Source organism: Rhyacophila brunnea, unplaced genomic scaffold (assembly GCF_057557595.1).
Source record: "Rhyacophila brunnea isolate RB1 unplaced genomic scaffold, BYU_Rbru_1.0 scaffold_17, whole genome shotgun sequence".
Taxonomy (NCBI): Eukaryota; Metazoa; Arthropoda; class Insecta; order Trichoptera; family Rhyacophilidae; genus Rhyacophila; species Rhyacophila brunnea.
In genome coordinates this window covers 5,238,624-5,258,309 of record NW_028232827.1, presented here as the reverse complement: position 1 = coordinate 5,258,309, position 19,686 = coordinate 5,238,624, and the positions used below count along the sequence as shown (strand labels likewise).

Genomic DNA, 19,686 nt, shown 5'->3' with positions numbered 1-19,686 from the left:
TAATATATGAATTTAATAAGCCTCAACATAATCAAAATAAATAAAAATAGAATAAATAATACTGATATTAATTTATCGTCACACGCCTGGCAGCGGTAGTGTTGCCAGCTGTTATCGCCTGTTTTTATTAATAATTTAATACTTTATCTCCACCTAAAGGTCAATTGACTTTATAAATAGAATTATTTACTTTAGCGCCTATACATGCAACGACATACTAAATAATATTATATCGAGTCACATTGATTGTGTGCTTGAGTCGGTAATTGAAACGGAATAAACATTGAAACTATGGAGATGATAATATGTTTAATACGTGAGCGTAGCGCACCTGTGTTCATATAATTAGTTTAGTTTCCACAGTGTAAGCACATATGAATACACTGCATTACAACCAGGCACTCAGAAAGTGCATTTACGAAAATGGTAAATTTCAATTTTCGCTCCGAATCGGAACACAATATAATTAATATTCAATACCTACCCGCAAAATGCACGATAACATAAATACACTTACAATAAACTATTTATTTTATTCAACGAATTAGACACAGGCTTTGAGAATGTAAGATTTTTATAATATTGGATATTTTTATTTAAACTACCTATGTCCGATCCTATGAAGATTACAATATGGGCCTCCACAGAGTGGAGGTATGTAGAGTATACGCTTCATAACTCTGCACTCCGGTAGATTATCTATGTATTTATTTATGTATTACTACATAATATTAGTACATAAATTATAAGTGAATATCATTTGACCTAATTTTATGCGAGGTTATCAGACAAAGAGGCGTATCAGTGTTGTAAAAAGTCATAAAACGTATACTCTACCATAGTGGTTCTCACGTGAAATTTAACTGTGACCGCACAATTGACATCGACAGTTCTATGGAAACGTGTGGTGGCCGCACCAAATTTCACTTTTATTGTGATTGAAAAAATTAAAGCTAAATTTTATTTATAAAAAAAAAATGAATCAATTTATTTGTAGATAAGTCCATTTAATAAAAGACATTTTAACATTTTAGTACATATCTATTTATTTAAAAACAGTGCAAACGGAATTTCCTCAATACTCTCTTTTACAATGCGAGCCGCATGGCTTGACTGCTTCTAAGTTTACATCTGTCAGCTGGCTTCGATATTTGTTTTTTATGTAGTGTATTACACTGAATGATCTTTCACAGTATACAGTAGTATGAAACATCGACAATATTAATAAAGCAATTTGTTGCCAATTCTTTGAATTGACTTGATTCTTGGTCAACGTATAACTTCGACCAATTTTTTCAACCGTGGTATTATTAAAATGGATTCGAAGTACTTGGTCATTACTCATTTCGAATAACGCATATTTAACGTTAGCCAAGTTAATTAAATTAAATACTGAAAATGATGTTGGTGGCCTTTCAAAATATCAATAACGACAAAATATCCGATGGGGCGTGATGTAAAAACGACCGCAATGTGGGTTCGGGAGTGGGGAAACATGAGCGGTTGTAAGTCATAAATCTAGTATTCACCTGCAGAATTTGGTTCTGGAAGGCGTGGTCGTTGGGCTGCGCGGGCTGCTGGTCGTGGGCGGCCGCCGCCTGATGCTGGAGCGCCGTCTGCTGGTGCTGCGGGGAGGCCTGCGAGTGCTGGCGGGGCAGCGCAGACGACGCGAGGGCGAGCGCCGGGGCGGACGCCCCCATGCCGGACACGGGTGGCGAACCGACGCCGCCCGACTCGTGGGCCATTTCTGCAAAACGACAGAAAAACACATGTTAAACAGGTGCAATAGTACAGTCAAGTAATCGTATCATATGGGGCTACACAGAGTGGAGGTTCGTATTTACAGATTTTTGTTTTTACGAGAAATGCACGTAGGTCACTCCTCGACCTATTATATACTTGAAAAATAATACGTGTATTTGTTAGAATCAGGATTTGAACATGGGACCCAAGACATTATAAGCCGACACGTAAGCAGCTCGGACATCGTCAGTGCGTTTGAAATGTGATGTTGATTGTTGACACTGAGTGCATTGAATTCCTTGAAGGGAACTATTCCAGAGACAGAAATAATAAATACATTGTCATACAAAGAAGAATATTGTATTGAGTACATATTTCCACGCAAATACCAACTTAAAAGAAATAATTAGATAATTTGCAAGCAATTTCAATAATCATTGTTGGTGATAAATAGCATTTTTTTTAAATTTAACACTCTAATCGCAAAAAGCAACGTTGCCACTAACTGTTATCAGTCATTCTTCTTTCTTTTATGCATGGCGTAGTTAAATAGTTAGCTTTACAGAACGTCGATATTATTATATTATGCATCAGGCCCAAAGAGCTTGGAACACAGAAACAGGTATTTATATGACATTTACATATTACAATATTTGACAGCGCGATTGATAACTATAGAAAAATAAATATTTTTATGTTTGCAACTCTTAGTAAAAAATCCACAAGACTGAGGTGTTGACGTTTTGCTTTGATTACTACGTACTATTTGGGATGTTACGTGATTGTTAATTTAAATAATATAATGACGGTACATTGTATAAAAGCATTAGTGAGACGTGATAAACTAAAGCGACTATTATAAATAACGGCAAATAAATTTCAAAACACGAGTGTCAATTTTTCTACTCATTAATTGGGCACTAGCAGCTAATTTAATCATTGGTTGGCCTTAGTAAAACAGAAGAAGATTTTATTCAACCGCTATGACCATAACCTCATTATCCATAGTCAATTGACACTGATTGCAATGAGGAAAGGAAAAGCAGCAAAAATAGTTAAAGGATTAAAATAATATTTAAAAAGAAATATCTAACTGAAAGTTTAAGAGCCAGCCGCTTTTCCAGGCCTAAATTATTGTAATCTGTGAGGGACGACCTCGAATAAGCCGCGGTCCCCAAAGTGTCACTACCGTATGTCACCTGCAGAGGCTGTACGTCTAAAAATAACTGTCATTTGCTTAATACTTTTCACGTCTTTGTTAACCACCCTCGGAAAGTGGAGGCTTTTAAATTTCCCCATGCTTATTAAAAAAAAGCGGCTTTTCACGAGGGTTTCTTTTCTTGCTCACGGTAAAAATAGAAAGTTACATAGGATGTATAACTATTAGGGATGGTTCTATGGTCACCTTTGCGAGAGTATTGTTCCAAATTTTGCGGTCACAAAAAAACTAAAATTATTGTGACAAGTAATAGTAATAGGACCACAGTATCTTCCAGTTTCGACAACGTGAACATAAAAATATAGTGCACAAAAGCACGACGAAATCGACCACATCAAATTTTACTGTTGTGGTTAAAGTTGTGATTATATTGAGATGCATGTCGCGTACTGTCACGCTGTTACGGCGAAAAATTTAGTCTATGGTTTCGGCATTTTGCAGAATATTTTGAACGAACACGATCTCTGTAAATTCAATGATGGAGTAACCTAGTAATGACTCTATATACATTCAATAATATTCTGAACAGAACCCAACCCGCAGACCATAGATAATAGACAACATTCTTATAGAAAATACATAGTGTCAATCGCAGAAAACAAGCGATTTTGGCATGATTCGAAAATGTTTTGGCATGTAGAAAATGATATAAAAACATGATTGAGTCATGCAGGTGTAGATGCAGTGCAGTTCAATGTGAGGTGACCTCATTGTTGTTCTGGTGATTTCAGCAGAATTTGCCAACTGACAATATTCGTTTAAAGGTTCAAAATATGCTACGGGATGGGAGCATCAGTCTGAACACTTTAAACACCAAGAAAACGACGTTACACACTATTTTCCCGTAGCGGTAGCTTACTGTGACGTCACGTGATAGTACACGACATGCACCATAATATATTTCGCGCTTAAGCCGCAAAGTTTTTAATTATTCTGTCATTGACAAACTGTCGCCATATTATGTTTAATATATGATTGTATTTATGAATTGTTGAATAACATTGTGCATTCTTTGATCAAGCGACATATTATACAATAAATTGTGCAGGTCAAAGGAATTGGTCTACTATACCAATTAGAGGACGTTTTTGAAATTTTAAAATTACTTGATGGGTATTCCATCTCGACACCATGTAGTATGGTTGAATTAGTAACTGTAGAAAACATATTATTATATTCTATGATAATCGGAGTGTTTTTACGGTTTGGTTATTTGTCCTTTCACATCCTGGATTAACTCTGTCCGGGACTAAAATCAGCACTGACAAAGGAAAATGGAGATGGTAAAATCGGCAGAAGAAAATAAAACAAACGAAGTAACTTATGGAAGCGCTCACCCCCAATCTAAAGTATTTCATTGTGATGAGGCCAGTCGGCCGTAAATGTAAAAAAAACCGCGTCGGTCTATTTTTAAAACCTCCATGCGAAATGAAAAATTCAAGTGTCCTTTGTGTAATTTTCCTCACACCCCAGTGAACATAATTGTATAGTATTTAAAAATAACAATCTTCAGGCAATTTCTTTCATCCGACAAGTAATATAAAAAGCGGTTATTAAAAATTAAACCATGTAACGTAAATACGCGAATACAATGTTTATAATTTTATTATTATAATGAAAAATTTCTCTTCTTCTGACTCTTTCGAGGAGGCCTTCACCCGAAGAGGGGTTCTTACAAACCAAACAAACTAATTACATATCACTGTCTAATTTATAAACATTATCTAATAGTATTATATACAATTGTATTGTACCGACCGCTTCGTTGTAACAACGTCTTTTTTGCGCTCTCAGCATTTTTAAAGAATACGTATTATCATTTGTTGGTATTAACAGTCAGTCAACAATGCCAACTAATGACAAATATGTTCAGTGTGAGGATGTGTCGGTTCCTGAGAGAACATTGCTTTTGGTGGAATTATTAATGAAAAAAGTGGAACAGCTGGAAGAAAAAATTAATAATTATTCGTGTTTGTGTCAGTGCGTACGTCTTCCCCCGCTACCGCCTGCCACTCCGCAGTTAAAACCGAAGCCACTAATTGCACCGACGCTAATCGGCGTAATCGACGTTAATGCAGCTGTTAATGAGCCCAAACCACTGACAGCTCAAAAACACTCAAAGACCCGTGCAACAACTATAATAACAAGATCACAAAAAATTGCCGGAGATTTGAAGGACACAACTCGTGCAAAGGAGACTTCAGCGGGAAAGCGAGATGTCACTCCCAAGGCCTCGACGTCTCAGAAATCTGATGGGACACCGGTATCAGCAAATGATGTGTCTCTTGGAAACTCCACTACCGGTGAAGAATGGTCAACGGTAGTGAAGAGGAAGAGGGCAGCCATTGCGATTCGTGGTAGCTTTGGTGGGGCGGTGAGGGGGGCGGAGGTGGTTAAAAATTACCACTTCTACCCCTTTCATCGCGACACCACAGTTGCGAACTTGAACGACTATATTAAAAAAATTACTAATTGTACTGCTGATTTCACAGTAGTTAAACTGAAGTCAAAAGGTGATTACGCTTCATTTAAGGTAGGGATCCCTACTAAGCTAAGTACGTTGGTTTTGAAGGCGGAAAATTGGCCCCGCCATTCATTTATTAAAGAATGGGTTGCCAGGATGGAAACACCACGGCTACCGAGTAGCTGACTTAATAATAACAATAAAAATAAGAATTGCCCTAAGCAATTATTATTCTACTACCAGAATGTTCGGGGCTTGAAAACAAAATCTGTCGATTTTTTGAGCAATGTTTTGGCTGATGACTATGACATCATAGGGTTAACTGAAACATGGCTCAATGATAGTGTTTTTAGTCGTGAATATTTTGGAAGTGAGTACTCAGTCTTTAGGAGGGATCGAGACTCCGGCGCAGGCCACAGGCAGGGTGGGGGTTGTCTTTTGGGGGTTAGAAGTATGGAAGGGTTACAGGCCGAACGTTTCCGTGCTTTGGAGACTCAAAATGAGGACCTTTGGGTGAAACTGACCTACGACGGAGACACTATTTACGTTTGCGTCATTTATTTTCCACCAGCAAGTGACTTGGAGGTGTATAAGTGTTTTATTGAGAGTATGCTATCTAATATCAACTTAATTGGAGATAGAAAGATTATTGTAATGGGAGATTTTAATCTAAACTCAGCACGTAGTGGTAAAAGAGTCAGCGATGACCTTGAATTTCTATCTTCTGTTTTTGGATTTTCTCAGCACAATGATGTCTCTAACTCTAGCAATGGACTTTTGGATAGGGTATTTAGCAATATCGACTTATCGCTTTCACGATGCATATCTCCTCTTGTACGCGAAGATGTGTATCATCCAACTTTAGTTTTTCTGCTCAGGTTTCGGTCGACTCGTCCGCTTCAGACTCCAATTCCCTCTTACAAAACCAACCAATTCGGCGGGTGGAGGTTTGAAGGCGGAAACTTCAAGCTACTTTACTCATTGATGAGTGAAGTGGACTGGAGTGAGTTGCTCGAAATTTGTGATGTGAATGAGGCGGTACAATGTTTTTACAATATTGTGTATAATATTTTTGATCAATGTTTTTCGAGGAAGTCGCCATGTCGTGGTGGAAGGCGATACCCGAGGTGGTTTTCTCGGGAGATTATTGGGGACATTAAGGTCAAGCATAAATATCATACAGTATGGAAGGCTGGGCATGATCAGACTGACTATATCATGTTTAGCATCTATCGTTCGAAAGTGAGACAAGCTGTTCGACGGGCCTATCGAACATATATGGAAACGGTAGGAGATTCCATTCGCGAAAATCCTAAATTGTTTTGGAATTACGTAAAATCGTTAAGAAGAGATGGTGGGTTTACTGATAGGATGAGTTGGAAAGGCGAAGAGGTGACCCGACATGGAGTGGCAGAAGCATTTGCTGGTCATTTCAAGTCTGTCTACGCAAGTAGTATTCCAAATCTGGATGTTGCCTCAACGTCAGGAAAACCGTCATGTGGTGCCCAATCCGTCGATATTTTTTCAATTAATGAGGGCTATGTACTTCAGTTTATTAAAAAACTGAAGAATACTCGCTCTTTGGGACCTGATTATGTTCCTACATTTTTTTTAAAGGGTTGTATTGACTTCGTTAAAGGCCCGCTTTCATATATATTTAATCTCGCAATGGAGACAGGTATCTTCCCGGAAACGTGGAAGATGTCGAAGGTTACTCCAATCCATAAGAGTGGTACAGAGTCATCAGTGGAGAATTACAGGCCGGTAGCTGTTCTCTCTGCACCAGCAAAAGTTCTTGAGATGATTATGCACAACATGATTTATCCAAAAATTGAGTCATTCATAATAAATGAACAGCATGGATTTAGAGCAGGCCGATCAACGGAAACTAACCTGATGGTATTTACCGATTATGTGTCATCGGCTCTGGATAGAGGCCACCAGGTTGACTGTTCTTACAATGACTTCTCGAAAGCATTTGACAAGGTCGATCATGACATCCTGATGGAAAAACTCCAACTTATTGGATTGTCGGATCGATTTTTGAAACTATTCGGGAGTTATTTTAGGAACCGTCAACAATACGTATCGTACGGCCTTTATCAGTCACAGACCTTTTACACATTTTCTGGTGTCCCCCAGGGCTCAAACTTAGGGCCGTTGCTGTTCACGATTTTTATAAATGACATAGCATTGGTAATAAAAAATGCTATGTTTTTGTTGTTCGCTGATGACTTGAAACTCTTTTTGGAAGTTGTCACCTTGGACGATTGTCGTCAGCTCCAACTTGATATAGATAATGTATTAAATTGGGGCAGGCGTAACAAACTAGAATTCAATATTGATAAATGCAATCTTTTATCGTTTACCAGAGCCTCAAAAGTGTTGTTTTTCCAATACTCGATGCATGGCAGAGTTCTGTCACGAATATCATCTGTAAGGGATCTTGGCATTACGTTTGAGAGTAAACTGACATTTATTAGCCATATAGTTACCATTTGTAACAAAGCGCTTAAAATGTTGGGCTTCGTCATGCGTACTTCCCGGGTCTTTTCAGATGTTACGGTATTAAAACTTTTATTTAATTCTTTAGTTCGAAGCAGACTTGAGAGTGGGTCTATTGTTTGGGCACCGCACCAGTTGAAGTATGGCCTTATGGTGGAGAGGGTACAGAAGAAATTCTTGAGACTCCTTTACTTGAGGTTGTATGGATACTATCCGTGGCTTTATCCAACTGACTTTCTCTTAGGCATGCTTACATACTGCAGTCTGCAATTTAGAAGAAATCTTTATTTAGCTACGTATTTTTTTCGACTTATACAAGGTATAAATGAGAACTCTGCCATTCTGGGCAGTGTTGACCTGTGTGTCCCTGATAACTATCTTAGAAATAGAGACCACCAGTTGTTTATTCTCCCAAGGTGCAGAACCAACCTGCCACTGGTAATGCCAATTGGGAGAGTGATAACTATGTTCAACGAAATTGCTTCGGGTGTTGATATATTCCACCTACGTGAGAATGAGTTTAGGTGGATGTTGTTTTATAAAATCTTAAAATAGGGTCTGCTTAGCTCATCCGGTGTACTTCCTTGTACCTATCTAATTCATCTACTGATATATCTCTTTTTTTATGTAATACTGTTATATTTATATATCTTTGTTTCTAAATGTCATGTTGTGAACGTCTTAAACTTATAATTTGTAATGTCCACAATATGTTAAAAAATAAATGAATTGAATGAATTGAATTGAATTGAATTGAATAAAAAATCTTAATATATATATTATGTATTATACAAAAATAATAATAATTAATTTTATATAAACTAGAAAATAAGTAGATAATACAATCATAGATAGATATACATACATAATATATATATTCATAGATTATATATTGTATATTCATTAGATATAGTCAATTAACTGTCATTTACTTTTGTTTGTAAGAAATAAAAAGGCTTTTTATATTATATAATGAAAAATCATCGTCGGCTGTCTGCTCTTTAAGACACAATCGGCGAATCTGCAACGCTATCCGTGGTGCGTTGGCTTTAGTTCTTGCGTGACCTGCAGGTATTTATTCTTAACGGTTATCACTTTAACACAATTCCGTTATTATCATTGTTCCAAATTAACACGAAAGGTATTCTATACACTCTAAACGGTATCGGCGGCTATCTGTAATTCGAAATACGGTGAAAATTTAGGTTGGTAGACATGTCGGTCAAATTCGGATATGTTCGAGCTGCCGAACCCAAGCGGATAAAGCCGAACCAGCGCCATCTAGTCGATAATGAGCCGAACACAAGAATTTTGTATTGACACGTCAGACTTGTCAACATAATCTACAATTTTATTAGACATATAATTGCGATTGGAGCAAAACAGTCGGTCTTGCATCTCAATTCTCAATTTGTAAAATTGACGTACCTACTCCGTCTCATTATGTATGTTCAATATAATATGGAATGCTACATTCTCAAATATAAGAAATGGTTTATTAAAATTTGTTAGCAAGTTCAAGCAGACGTTATAAATAAAATATTTGGCGAGAGCCGGTCGTCGGTTAGTAATTAAGGTACTTAATTAATATTCCTTGATTGAATACACAAAAACCAATAATAAATGATAAACACCTAATGTATGACCTACTCTACTAGTCAAAAATTGTCGCAATTAGATAGGATGCTCGTAGCATAATTGGTTAATGCACAGTTGGCGCGATACCAGTGGTTATACGGGTTCAAATCCCGTCGAGCATCGTATTTTTTTCAAATATGATTTTTTTAGTGGTTATATATATGAAGTGTTCTCAAGTTATGTATATTCAATTACAGACATCTTTAAAAGTGACATGATATTGACTTGGCGACTCTCATGCCCGTTTTCATTTCCGTAATAATTTACAATATAGAAATTTATAAATTCTCCGCCAATATAAACGTAGCAAATTGCTTAAATATGATAATAATTTTGTTTATCTATCCATTTCCCCTATATACCTACATATCTATCTACGCATCAAACAACAAAATTATAAACATTTAAAATGTTAATTTCACCAAGATAACAGCATAAATATTAAACACTGTTTTATTCCAATGACTGCGCAATAAAAGATGTGAGACAAGACAAAAAACAAAAAAAAAATAACCTCAAATTACAATAATAAAAAACTAATAGTTTAAAAGTCGTACATAATATTATATTGAGATATAAATAACTACGCATATTGGTTCAGGTGATCAACAAACCGGTAATATCTGCTTTTGCTTATTTTTATTAGAAAATTATAATATATATTATTGCTTATATTATCGAGTCTAGGACGATTCGGCGCCGGGACAACTGGGCGCCACGCAATCGAATGAAATTATCGGTAATTTTAAAATATATATTTAATATTATTATTAGATTTATATTAAAATTATTATATTATTTTTAATTAATTACTTTTTTATTCAACGAATAATTCACAAGATTTAAGAATGTAACGTTCTAATTATTATTGAACACATAATTTTTGAAAACACTTCACAAAAATATATTATTATAACAAGTAGAAAAAATCTTTTTGAAAATATCTTAAGAGTAAACCGTGACGTCGGTTAGCAATTCAAGTAATACCTACATTGATTTAAAATACAAAAGCCGATTGCCAATATTAACTCAATTTGGAAAGCGCGTCAGAAAGCTTAAGAGCCATTAGTTAAAATTTATTGTAATTAAGTATGGTACCTTTAGCATAGTCGTCTATGTGCGTGGACGCGAATCTTACTTCTTTCAAAAGGATTTTTTGGTTGATCGGTTATAATATATTTTGTCAGTGTTTTCAAAAATTATGTAGGTATTATATTATTATTTAATACTTGGTGAGAATTTAAATATGCACACGTAAATAATGTATTAAAACTACGAAGTAGTAGATAGAAACTGATTAAAATTCTTGGTCGACATTCTGTATAAAATCGTAACCAATGTCTTATCTATTTAATTCCACAGCGCGGCGCCCAATTGTCCTGGCGCCTAATTGTTCTATTCCCCTTATATTATCTATGTCTCTACATTTGATCACGTCTTCATCTTCCACTTCAATTCAACTTTTTTATTCTGACTTAACACAATTTGAATCCTTCAAAACTACAGGATTTGAGAAAGGAGAATTACCAAAAACAAATGACTATTGGCTGACTGGCTAGTAGATATCAGATATAGTAGTACCCACGATGGCCGAACGGCTTAAGCGTCGGCTTATAATGTCGTGAGTCCCAGATTCGAATCCCGGGTCTGGCAAATACACATATTGTTTTTCAATTTGTGTTTGGAGTCAAGAGGAGTATGGACCTAATAGGTTGAACAAGTGGCTAACGTCCATTTCTCGTAAAGACAAAATAAAAACCTCCACCCTGTGGAGGCTCATATTATCCTATTAGGATCAGACATGGTCTTATATATTATAATATAGTAGATCATTATTGAGTTACATATTGGACATGCCTGCGGTATACTTTACTTTAAAGCCGTTACTTACCAATTTAATTATACGAACCGTATCACTCTATAAAAACTTAACATATTTGTTAACTGTGTCCTGATTTTTTAAGCAAATACTTAATAATAATACTTAGGATATCTAATAATTCACAAGAATTTACAGGTAAAAAATAAAAATGTCCAACACTATCTGTATCCACCTGTGCTAGAGGTTCCGCACCACTTCGTTACGCAATAACCAGCCACCGCCAATCAGCAATCGCTTTTGCGGCGATAGATTATTTTATTACAAGGTTGAGCTAAAATTAGATTTACTAGTCCGATCGGCCAACACTGTATAGATAGGTAAAATAGAATATAATATATAAATATAAACACATGCTGCCCGATGGTGTAAATGCCTACATTATTATTGTATCAACGATCAACGAAAATGTCCGAGTGCCACGTACGTTTTACGTATCGTTTGCGTTGGTTGCATGTAAATTGTACGTTAAACATTTCACCGTGGCACAGTTCGCTGTGAGCATTCTATCGGAAAGGGATACATAATATATGAACATTAATTCAATTTTCATAGCTGATATTGGCAAAATACATAAATTCAAGAATGAAAACCTAACCTAACAAATAAGCCAGTATAGGTATATAAGCTATTTTCAAAAATTGTTTGCTGCTGGCTTCATGTAACTTACATGCAGTGGTTTCCAAACTTTATGTTACTACGCCCCCCTTTAAAAAATCTTATCTTGGCGCCTCCCCTCTTATTTCATTAATTAATTCACACATTTTTAAATGATAAAAAACGTATTAATCCAAAAAATCATAATTGACAATATAATAACAAGATTTTACTATAAGTATGTACTAATATATTAATTTTTAATGTGACGGATGTGGACGGACAAAGTTTATCAAATTGCAGATAATTCACCAAATCCCGTTTAGCAAAAATATTACTTTGCTTGTCAAAGTGTATTCTTCAATTCGATTCAACTAAAATTGAAGAAGGGTTTCACCTGATTTTTTGTTTCAATGAAGTATCGCATGATAATTCTATCATTTTTTTTACATTTCTATAGTAGTCAATCCAAATTCATCATCTTGATCGCGCCTGCTTTTGTCCTAGTCTGCGGCTCCCCAAAATCGGAAATCGCTGATATAAAATGCAAAACGACAAGAACCGTGTTTTATTTAGACATGAATCTTATGTCAGTACTATACGACCCAAAGAGGTTGGAAGGTCTTTAAGACGATACATCAGTGAAACGGCAAATAATTTTCAACTATAGGCGCGACGAAATTTTGCACTCGCTGGCATTCGGAGAGAGAACGTAGCGCTGGGAACACGTCAATTTGTTTCGTGATGGCGACGGGGGTATTAATTCTTAAATCGTGTAAAGATTACGAAAAACGTTACCCATTTACTTGAAAAAGAAAACATGTCAATGAATATATTATTATTGTTACTAATAGAACAATAAACAGAACATTAAATGGATGTATGTTGGATTTATATGACAACTTATATTTCGTTTGGCATGCGTCATTTAAATTAGGACGACACAGATCCGCTATAAAATTGTTTCCATGAACCGTACAATGATATCTACGTGTAAACAACACCTTTGACTGTCGTAAACTAAGTAATATCTCCCCCGCTCCGTGAAAGCGTTTAAACATAACCCCCGGGATTATCCGAATCGCGTATAAATTGTTTCACCGGTGTTGCACGCAATTCGGCACTAACTAAATGGAATGACAGAATGTAGTTCGGATTTCCAATCTTCTAGCATGTTATACAGAAATTGGTCTGTATGGGACAGAGGTCACGATCAAGGTGGTCGGAGTGTTTTTATGGGACAGGTTTCTACTAATATCCAAAGAGAATAATAATATATACTATAAATAAGCAACCTATGTAGGTAATTATTGCGCACATAAGTTGTCCAGTGGTAGTCCTTTAGAATTTAGATCGCATCGATATAATATAAAATATTATTATATTAGAAGATAACGGCTAGACATAATAAGAGATTTAAAAATATATAATATGTGCAGTGCACAGAACAGATAATAAATAGAATACCGATAGGCTATATTCAATACGCCGCACGTTGATGCAAGATTTTTGAATGTGTTAGTGTCCTACGAAAATGAAGCACGCATTATGCACGTGCAATAGTGTGTGTAATACCCCAACATTAATGAACGTAAATGCATAAATCGAGAGCAGTTTTCAGTATTCGACGTACAACGCATTATTGACACGTGTGTAAGTTTAACCCGGATTCTTCCTTACTCGAGTCGGTTACCTGCTATCGCCTTACCCGTTGGGTATTTCAGTTCCCATTATTTCTGAGTTTCCCTGGTGCATTAATTATGTTATACGGAATAATATTATATAAGTAAACAGAATGCTGCGATTTTTTGGTGGAAAACCATCATATTATCGTAAATTAAAATTAAAAAAGCTGGTCTTTCTCGTGATTAGTAATTGAGATGGAATTTACTGGGTAGAATTCCAATTTACGAAAAAAAAACATTATTATCATACGAGATTGATCCAATGCTGGATTCCGTTGCTCATTCCATTCTTTGCTGCTATGTAATTTCGCTGGACATGACTAAAGGGCGACTTTTATATCAAGTCATCTATGGTCACAGCGCTGCATGCGCTGACAATATTATGTCACGTGCTCTTTGCGTATTACATTGGATACTCTATCTCCGACACAATTGAGAAGAATTAAAGGCTTTCTTTCCTGTTTCTTCTCCTCACAATACTTATAGGTACATTCGAATTAATGCTCTTCGACTGATTTCGCACAGGTTTAGGCATGTTAACACAGTCACTGCTGACTAGTTAATTACAGCAACTCGTTCAGTGCTCAAGACACGCCTGGCGTGTGGCAATTATCATGATAATTAAATGTGGTAATTAACTGGTCAGCAGTGAATGTATATAATATTGTATCTAATGGCCACACGTGTTTTGAGCACTGACTGTGTTAATGTTAATAAAACTCCAAGCGATATCTCATACACACTGCATTATGGGCTTAGTGAAAGGAAATTTATTTTCCGACTAACTTTCTTCAAGGCATCCTCGCCTCTCATTTTCTTGAAGCACCTAGGTCACTTCTGCTCTTAAAGTATTTTACCCTGCTCTCACACGGTATAGTTTCCAATCCCGATATTTAGGAAAATTTGAATTTTTATGCACCCGTCAATTACATGCATGGTCGCCAATTCATGGGTGAAAGCTGTTTCCTCATGTCATGCTCATCAGGCACCGATAGCGAGGGCTGTGCGGCTGGTCAATGCACACCCTAGAGATGTAGACATTTTTAGCGATTCATTATGTATTTTGTTTTTAAAATTCTATTTAATTGTTAAATTTGTATTTTTTTTATTGTTGTTTTTTTTCTTTTATTATAAAATATTTTTTGCCTTGTTTTTATCTCTGCTAAGTTTATTTACCTGTACTTTTTATTATAAATGTCATGTTGTGAACGTCTTGAATTAATAATTAGTTATGTGCTCAATGTGTATTTTTTTTGATAAATATTAAATAAAAACAAATAAAAGTAAATAAATGCGGAGGACGGGTTTTAGTTACAAGAACGACCGTTGTGATGTAGAGACTAGATTTAAAAGTTGCACTGTACATAAATTTGTCTCGCCGACACACGCTAGTATAATATACCTTAGCTTCCAGAAGTCCGTTTTTAAGTCGATAGCTATTTAGGCTGTCACACCACATCAAGACTGTAAAATATATTTTGTTTCATTGTTGACATACCTACTTTTCTAATGTTTATAAACAGCTTTTATAAAAATTTTAAACATATTAATTGTTAGATTAGATTAAATGTTTTGTTGTTTAGGGGCAGGTGGATATGTACTGTAACTTCACCCCCCATATATTAGTATTGCACTGCCATTGCTTTTCGGAGTCGATATATTGGTTTGTCGAGACGTTATCCGGGCTTACGCACGGTGTGTGAAGCAGAGCAGTTATCCGGTTAACAGGTAGGCAATTATTATTAAACACGGAAGTTACGCGGCGCGGTCATTAAAAACGACGCGGGTCGAGTTCGGTCCAAGGTCACGGCCTTGAGGTACGCCCTTCGGAGTCACCCTTCTCATATTCACTACATTAATCCCCATGTTTGATTACTAATTACTGCTATTATACAACCTAGGTCCAGTGGTTTTCAAACATTTTCATTTCACGGCGCCCTTTAGCGACACGTGTCGGCGAAATATTAGAAGGAAGCTTTGAAACTGGCCGCTAGAATTGCATCATATCGAGTGGATACATTCCGGACTAATGGATATTCATCTTGACACTGAGCAGCCAAATAAAAATGTATTATTTTCAAAAAAATCATGATAACTTATACAATGAATTCAACCAATATTTTACCAATATTTTTGTAGTAAATACCACAGTTAACAACACGTGTTGCATCCTTGGCTCGGTTGGGTATAATAAATAACCTTAGGTGCCAGTGCGGAAGTGAGATTGAAGACATTAATCAGGTTGTTTGGCAATGTTCTCTATATGATACCCAGAGACAGCGGCTTCTTGAGGATACAAGTAAACAAAAATACCAATTGCCACTGGATCTTGCGATATTTTTGGCTCGGCCGAATATCAAGGCGTTCCAGTGTGTCCAAGAGTTTATGAGAGAGTGTAGCCTTCAAGTATAAATTGTTTTTTTTTTTTGTAAATTTAAATTGTATAATAATATTGTAATAACAGTGTATGCTATGTAATTATGTAAACGTTAAGTTAAAAAAGTCTCAGATGAGACTTCGTAGCTTAATAATAATAAAAAAAGCACGTGTTTTGCTCATATGGTGAGTTTTGTCAAGGCAGTTTCACAATATGGATAGTAAGTTTTATAATGGAAACACCGGTTTTGGCCGGTAGTATAAATTTAATATTATGTATTTTACATCACAGAACGGGCAAGGTTGAAAAACCACTAGCATAATGTATTATAATATCGAGTATTACAATATAACCTCTACATATCGATGCCAACCATAAGTAGGTGTAGAATTGTAGATACTGCAGGTTCCCTGGATGAACAATATATGATATGGGTAGAGAAAGCGCTTCTGTGTTTTTCAAGACAAGTGTGACATGAACTGTTTACGATAGAGGTTTTAAATTTGGTTTGACATAACCTCCCTCAACTTAACGCAACCTAAGCATGAAAACAAAATGTAGCATCAACCGGTTTAGTATGAAGAACGGGTATTACAAATGGCAATTACCACTTAGACGTGTTTTGTATGTTGTGCCCCTGCTCCATTGGCACGCAAGTCAGACGATTTATAGTCTTTAGCCTTTTTTTCGCGTGGAGCACCCGACATCTGCGGACTTTTAACTTCGCAGACCAAGTTCGTTGGATTTCAAACATGATATTTTACTCGCCGAATTACATGAATTCGTCCGTTAACCACTTACGTGGGTTCGATCTGACATTAATACGCAATCGTTCAGACGGAAAAAAACCAGAAATTGTTCTAAACTTTTTTATTGAATAATTTGTTAATTTACATATTAGAACATGAGAGATTTTGCAATTAATTTTTTATTTGAATTTATAAAATTCTTATAAGACGACGTAAAATTTGTGTTGTTTTCACTCCTGTATTTATATTATGTCACCCTACATGTAAGCAATACAACATTTAAGGATTATCGAAAGACATTATGATATGTTAAACTATTACAACTGTAAAAGCTCACTTTATTACTTGTTCGTTGATCAGTGGCAGAGCATAGATAAATCGGACGACTTAAATTGTGATCAAATTGAGATGCATGTCACGTCACTGTCACGCTGTCACGGCGACAAATTTGTCTATGGTTTCATCATTTTGCAGAATATTTTGAACGATTACCACCTCTTTAAATTCAATTGTAGAGAGTTCCAACTCTAATGTATTAGTATTTTGTATTATTGTTAATTATTCATGCTAATTTCAATTAATTTAACAGTTTGCGTACGTTAAAATTACTTGCGGTATTATATCCTTAGATAATATTTCGAACAGAACCCAACCTGCAGACTATAGATAATAGACAACATTCTTATAGAAAATACATAGTGCCAACCGCTAAAAACAAAAAAACACGCGATTTTGACATGCTTCGAAAATGTGTAGGCATGTAGAAAATGATAAAAAAAACGTTCATTGAGATGCAGGTGTCGATGCAGTACAGTATAACGTGATGTGACCTCATTGTTGTTCTGATGATTTTGGCAGATTTTGCCAACTGACAATGTTCGTTTAAAGGTTCAAAATGTGCTACGTGATGGGACCATCAGTCTGATAACATATTAAACACCAAGAAAAACGACATTACACACTTTTTCCCGTAGCGGCAGCTTACTGTGACGTCACGTGATAGTCCGCGATATGCACCTCAATTTGGTTTTATGGCCAGCAATAGTGCGTATATCGCGGCCATAACAAGAAAATCTACGTGTATCCTGCAGTTGGCAAGATTGCATGCATGAATCAAAAAAATTCGAAAGCTTCTGAATTTCTTACTGTCAGCAGTAAATCCATGCATGTGTAAAGGGTATTAGTCCACCAATGAACCGCCTGCATTGGAGTTTACAAAATTATGTGGACCAAATTATTATGGATCACTCGGTCGATCTAGCGTAACAGGAAAATGCTTGGACAATTTATACCACAGAAAGATGAGTCATTTTGTTGGAACGATAGTATAATGATTCTGATACAATATAAATATTTAAATTAAGAACCTTATAATATGTTACCAACAAAAGAATGTTACAATAAATATAATATTGCCAGTTAGTAGCACAGCACTTCCATATTTAAAAATAAACTAGGTAGGTATGTAATAAATATTACCTATGTTTATTATTCTGTCTATGGTTGAGGTAAGTGTCTTTGTTAGATAGATAATTGCGAACAGGCGAGGTATTCAATTTAACAGTGATTTTACCAAACTACATGGAATATACACGAAAATATTTGCCTTATTAAACTAATAGAACCCTTGAAGGATTTTAAGGGCGCGCTATAAATAGAAGAATCAATAGATCGTGTCTGAAAAGGTACGAAATATCCAACACGGAGTTATTTTGCCTGTTCTACGCTATTATTACATTGCGGTATAACGTTTCAACACGTGAATATAATACATGTTATTATTGCATGAATGTTTTTCTAGTTAAACATGTTTATTTACCGATATATACCTACTTGTATAATGCGAGTCGAAAACGCCAAATGTTACTAGAATAAAAAAAATCATTGCCTTCACAATGAAAATACTTGAGAACAAAGGAAAATTCGACATTAAATCGAAATAAAAAATACGCCGGAAGTACCTACTTAATTATTTAGGTTTTAGTCATTTTAAATGCTTCCAGTACCCCTTGTCAAATTCAAATATATTTATTTTACATAGTTATAATGAACACGACGCATTACAAACTCAAAGCGTTAACGACATGACAAAAAATAAGTGTAAACAATATTAAAATTAAAATAAACGATAATATCATAATATATGAGTAAAACAAATACCTACATGGAAGTACACCGAGTGAATTAATTATTAGACCATATCTTAAAAACCCATAAAACAACGTTCACCCAAACTCACTCACGTAAGTGGAATACATATATCATTATCCGAAGCGATTTGATCGAACATAATTATATCCCTACCAATTGTCATTACAAATGGCAGGTTTGTTCTGTACTTAAATCCTTGGGAGAACAAAACACGGATGCTCCCGATTTTTATGATAATTACCAGCGACACACAACTCAATACTACCAAGAATGGCAGTTTCAAATTATTCCGCATATTATACATCATTCAAGTTTAAAACATTTACGCTTGCAACACTACGTGTAGTCCAGGGTGGACGCGTTTGGCGGAGCTTTGAGCGGCGTGCGCAACTCAAACGTATACCCGTGTGTGAAAATGTTCGTAGACAATGTGTTTTTTTTGTTATACGGTTATACGTTTGAGCTGCGCACGCCGCTCAACGCTCCGCCGAACGCGTCCACCCGGGCCGGGGCCTAATACAATGTGTTTTTGTTAGGCGTGAAATAATTTTAGCAATTATATATCTACTTATTCCACAAACATAATTTAATTATGATCAGTACTTTTTCGTCCGCTTCAGTGCGAAGCTTATATGTAGCAGACGAAACCGGCCTTAATCATTATCTAATTATTATGTGG

The 19,686-nt window shown here is 35.7% G+C and overlaps 1 protein-coding gene across 11 annotated transcripts in view; it reads right to left on the bottom strand.

Moving 5' to 3' along the window:
- Positions 1 to 19,686, bottom strand: part of HDAC4 (histone deacetylase 4) — a 371,906-nt gene that overhangs the window by 26,477 nt on the left and 325,743 nt on the right. For all 11 annotated transcript variants that reach the window (XM_085944860.1, XM_085944869.1, XM_085944859.1 and 8 more), the window contains one exon: positions 1,530 to 1,747. In XM_085944860.1, the coding sequence (XP_085800986.1) occupies positions 1,530 to 1,747 (218 nt within the window). The remainder of the gene's footprint in view (positions 1 to 1,529; positions 1,748 to 19,686) is intronic.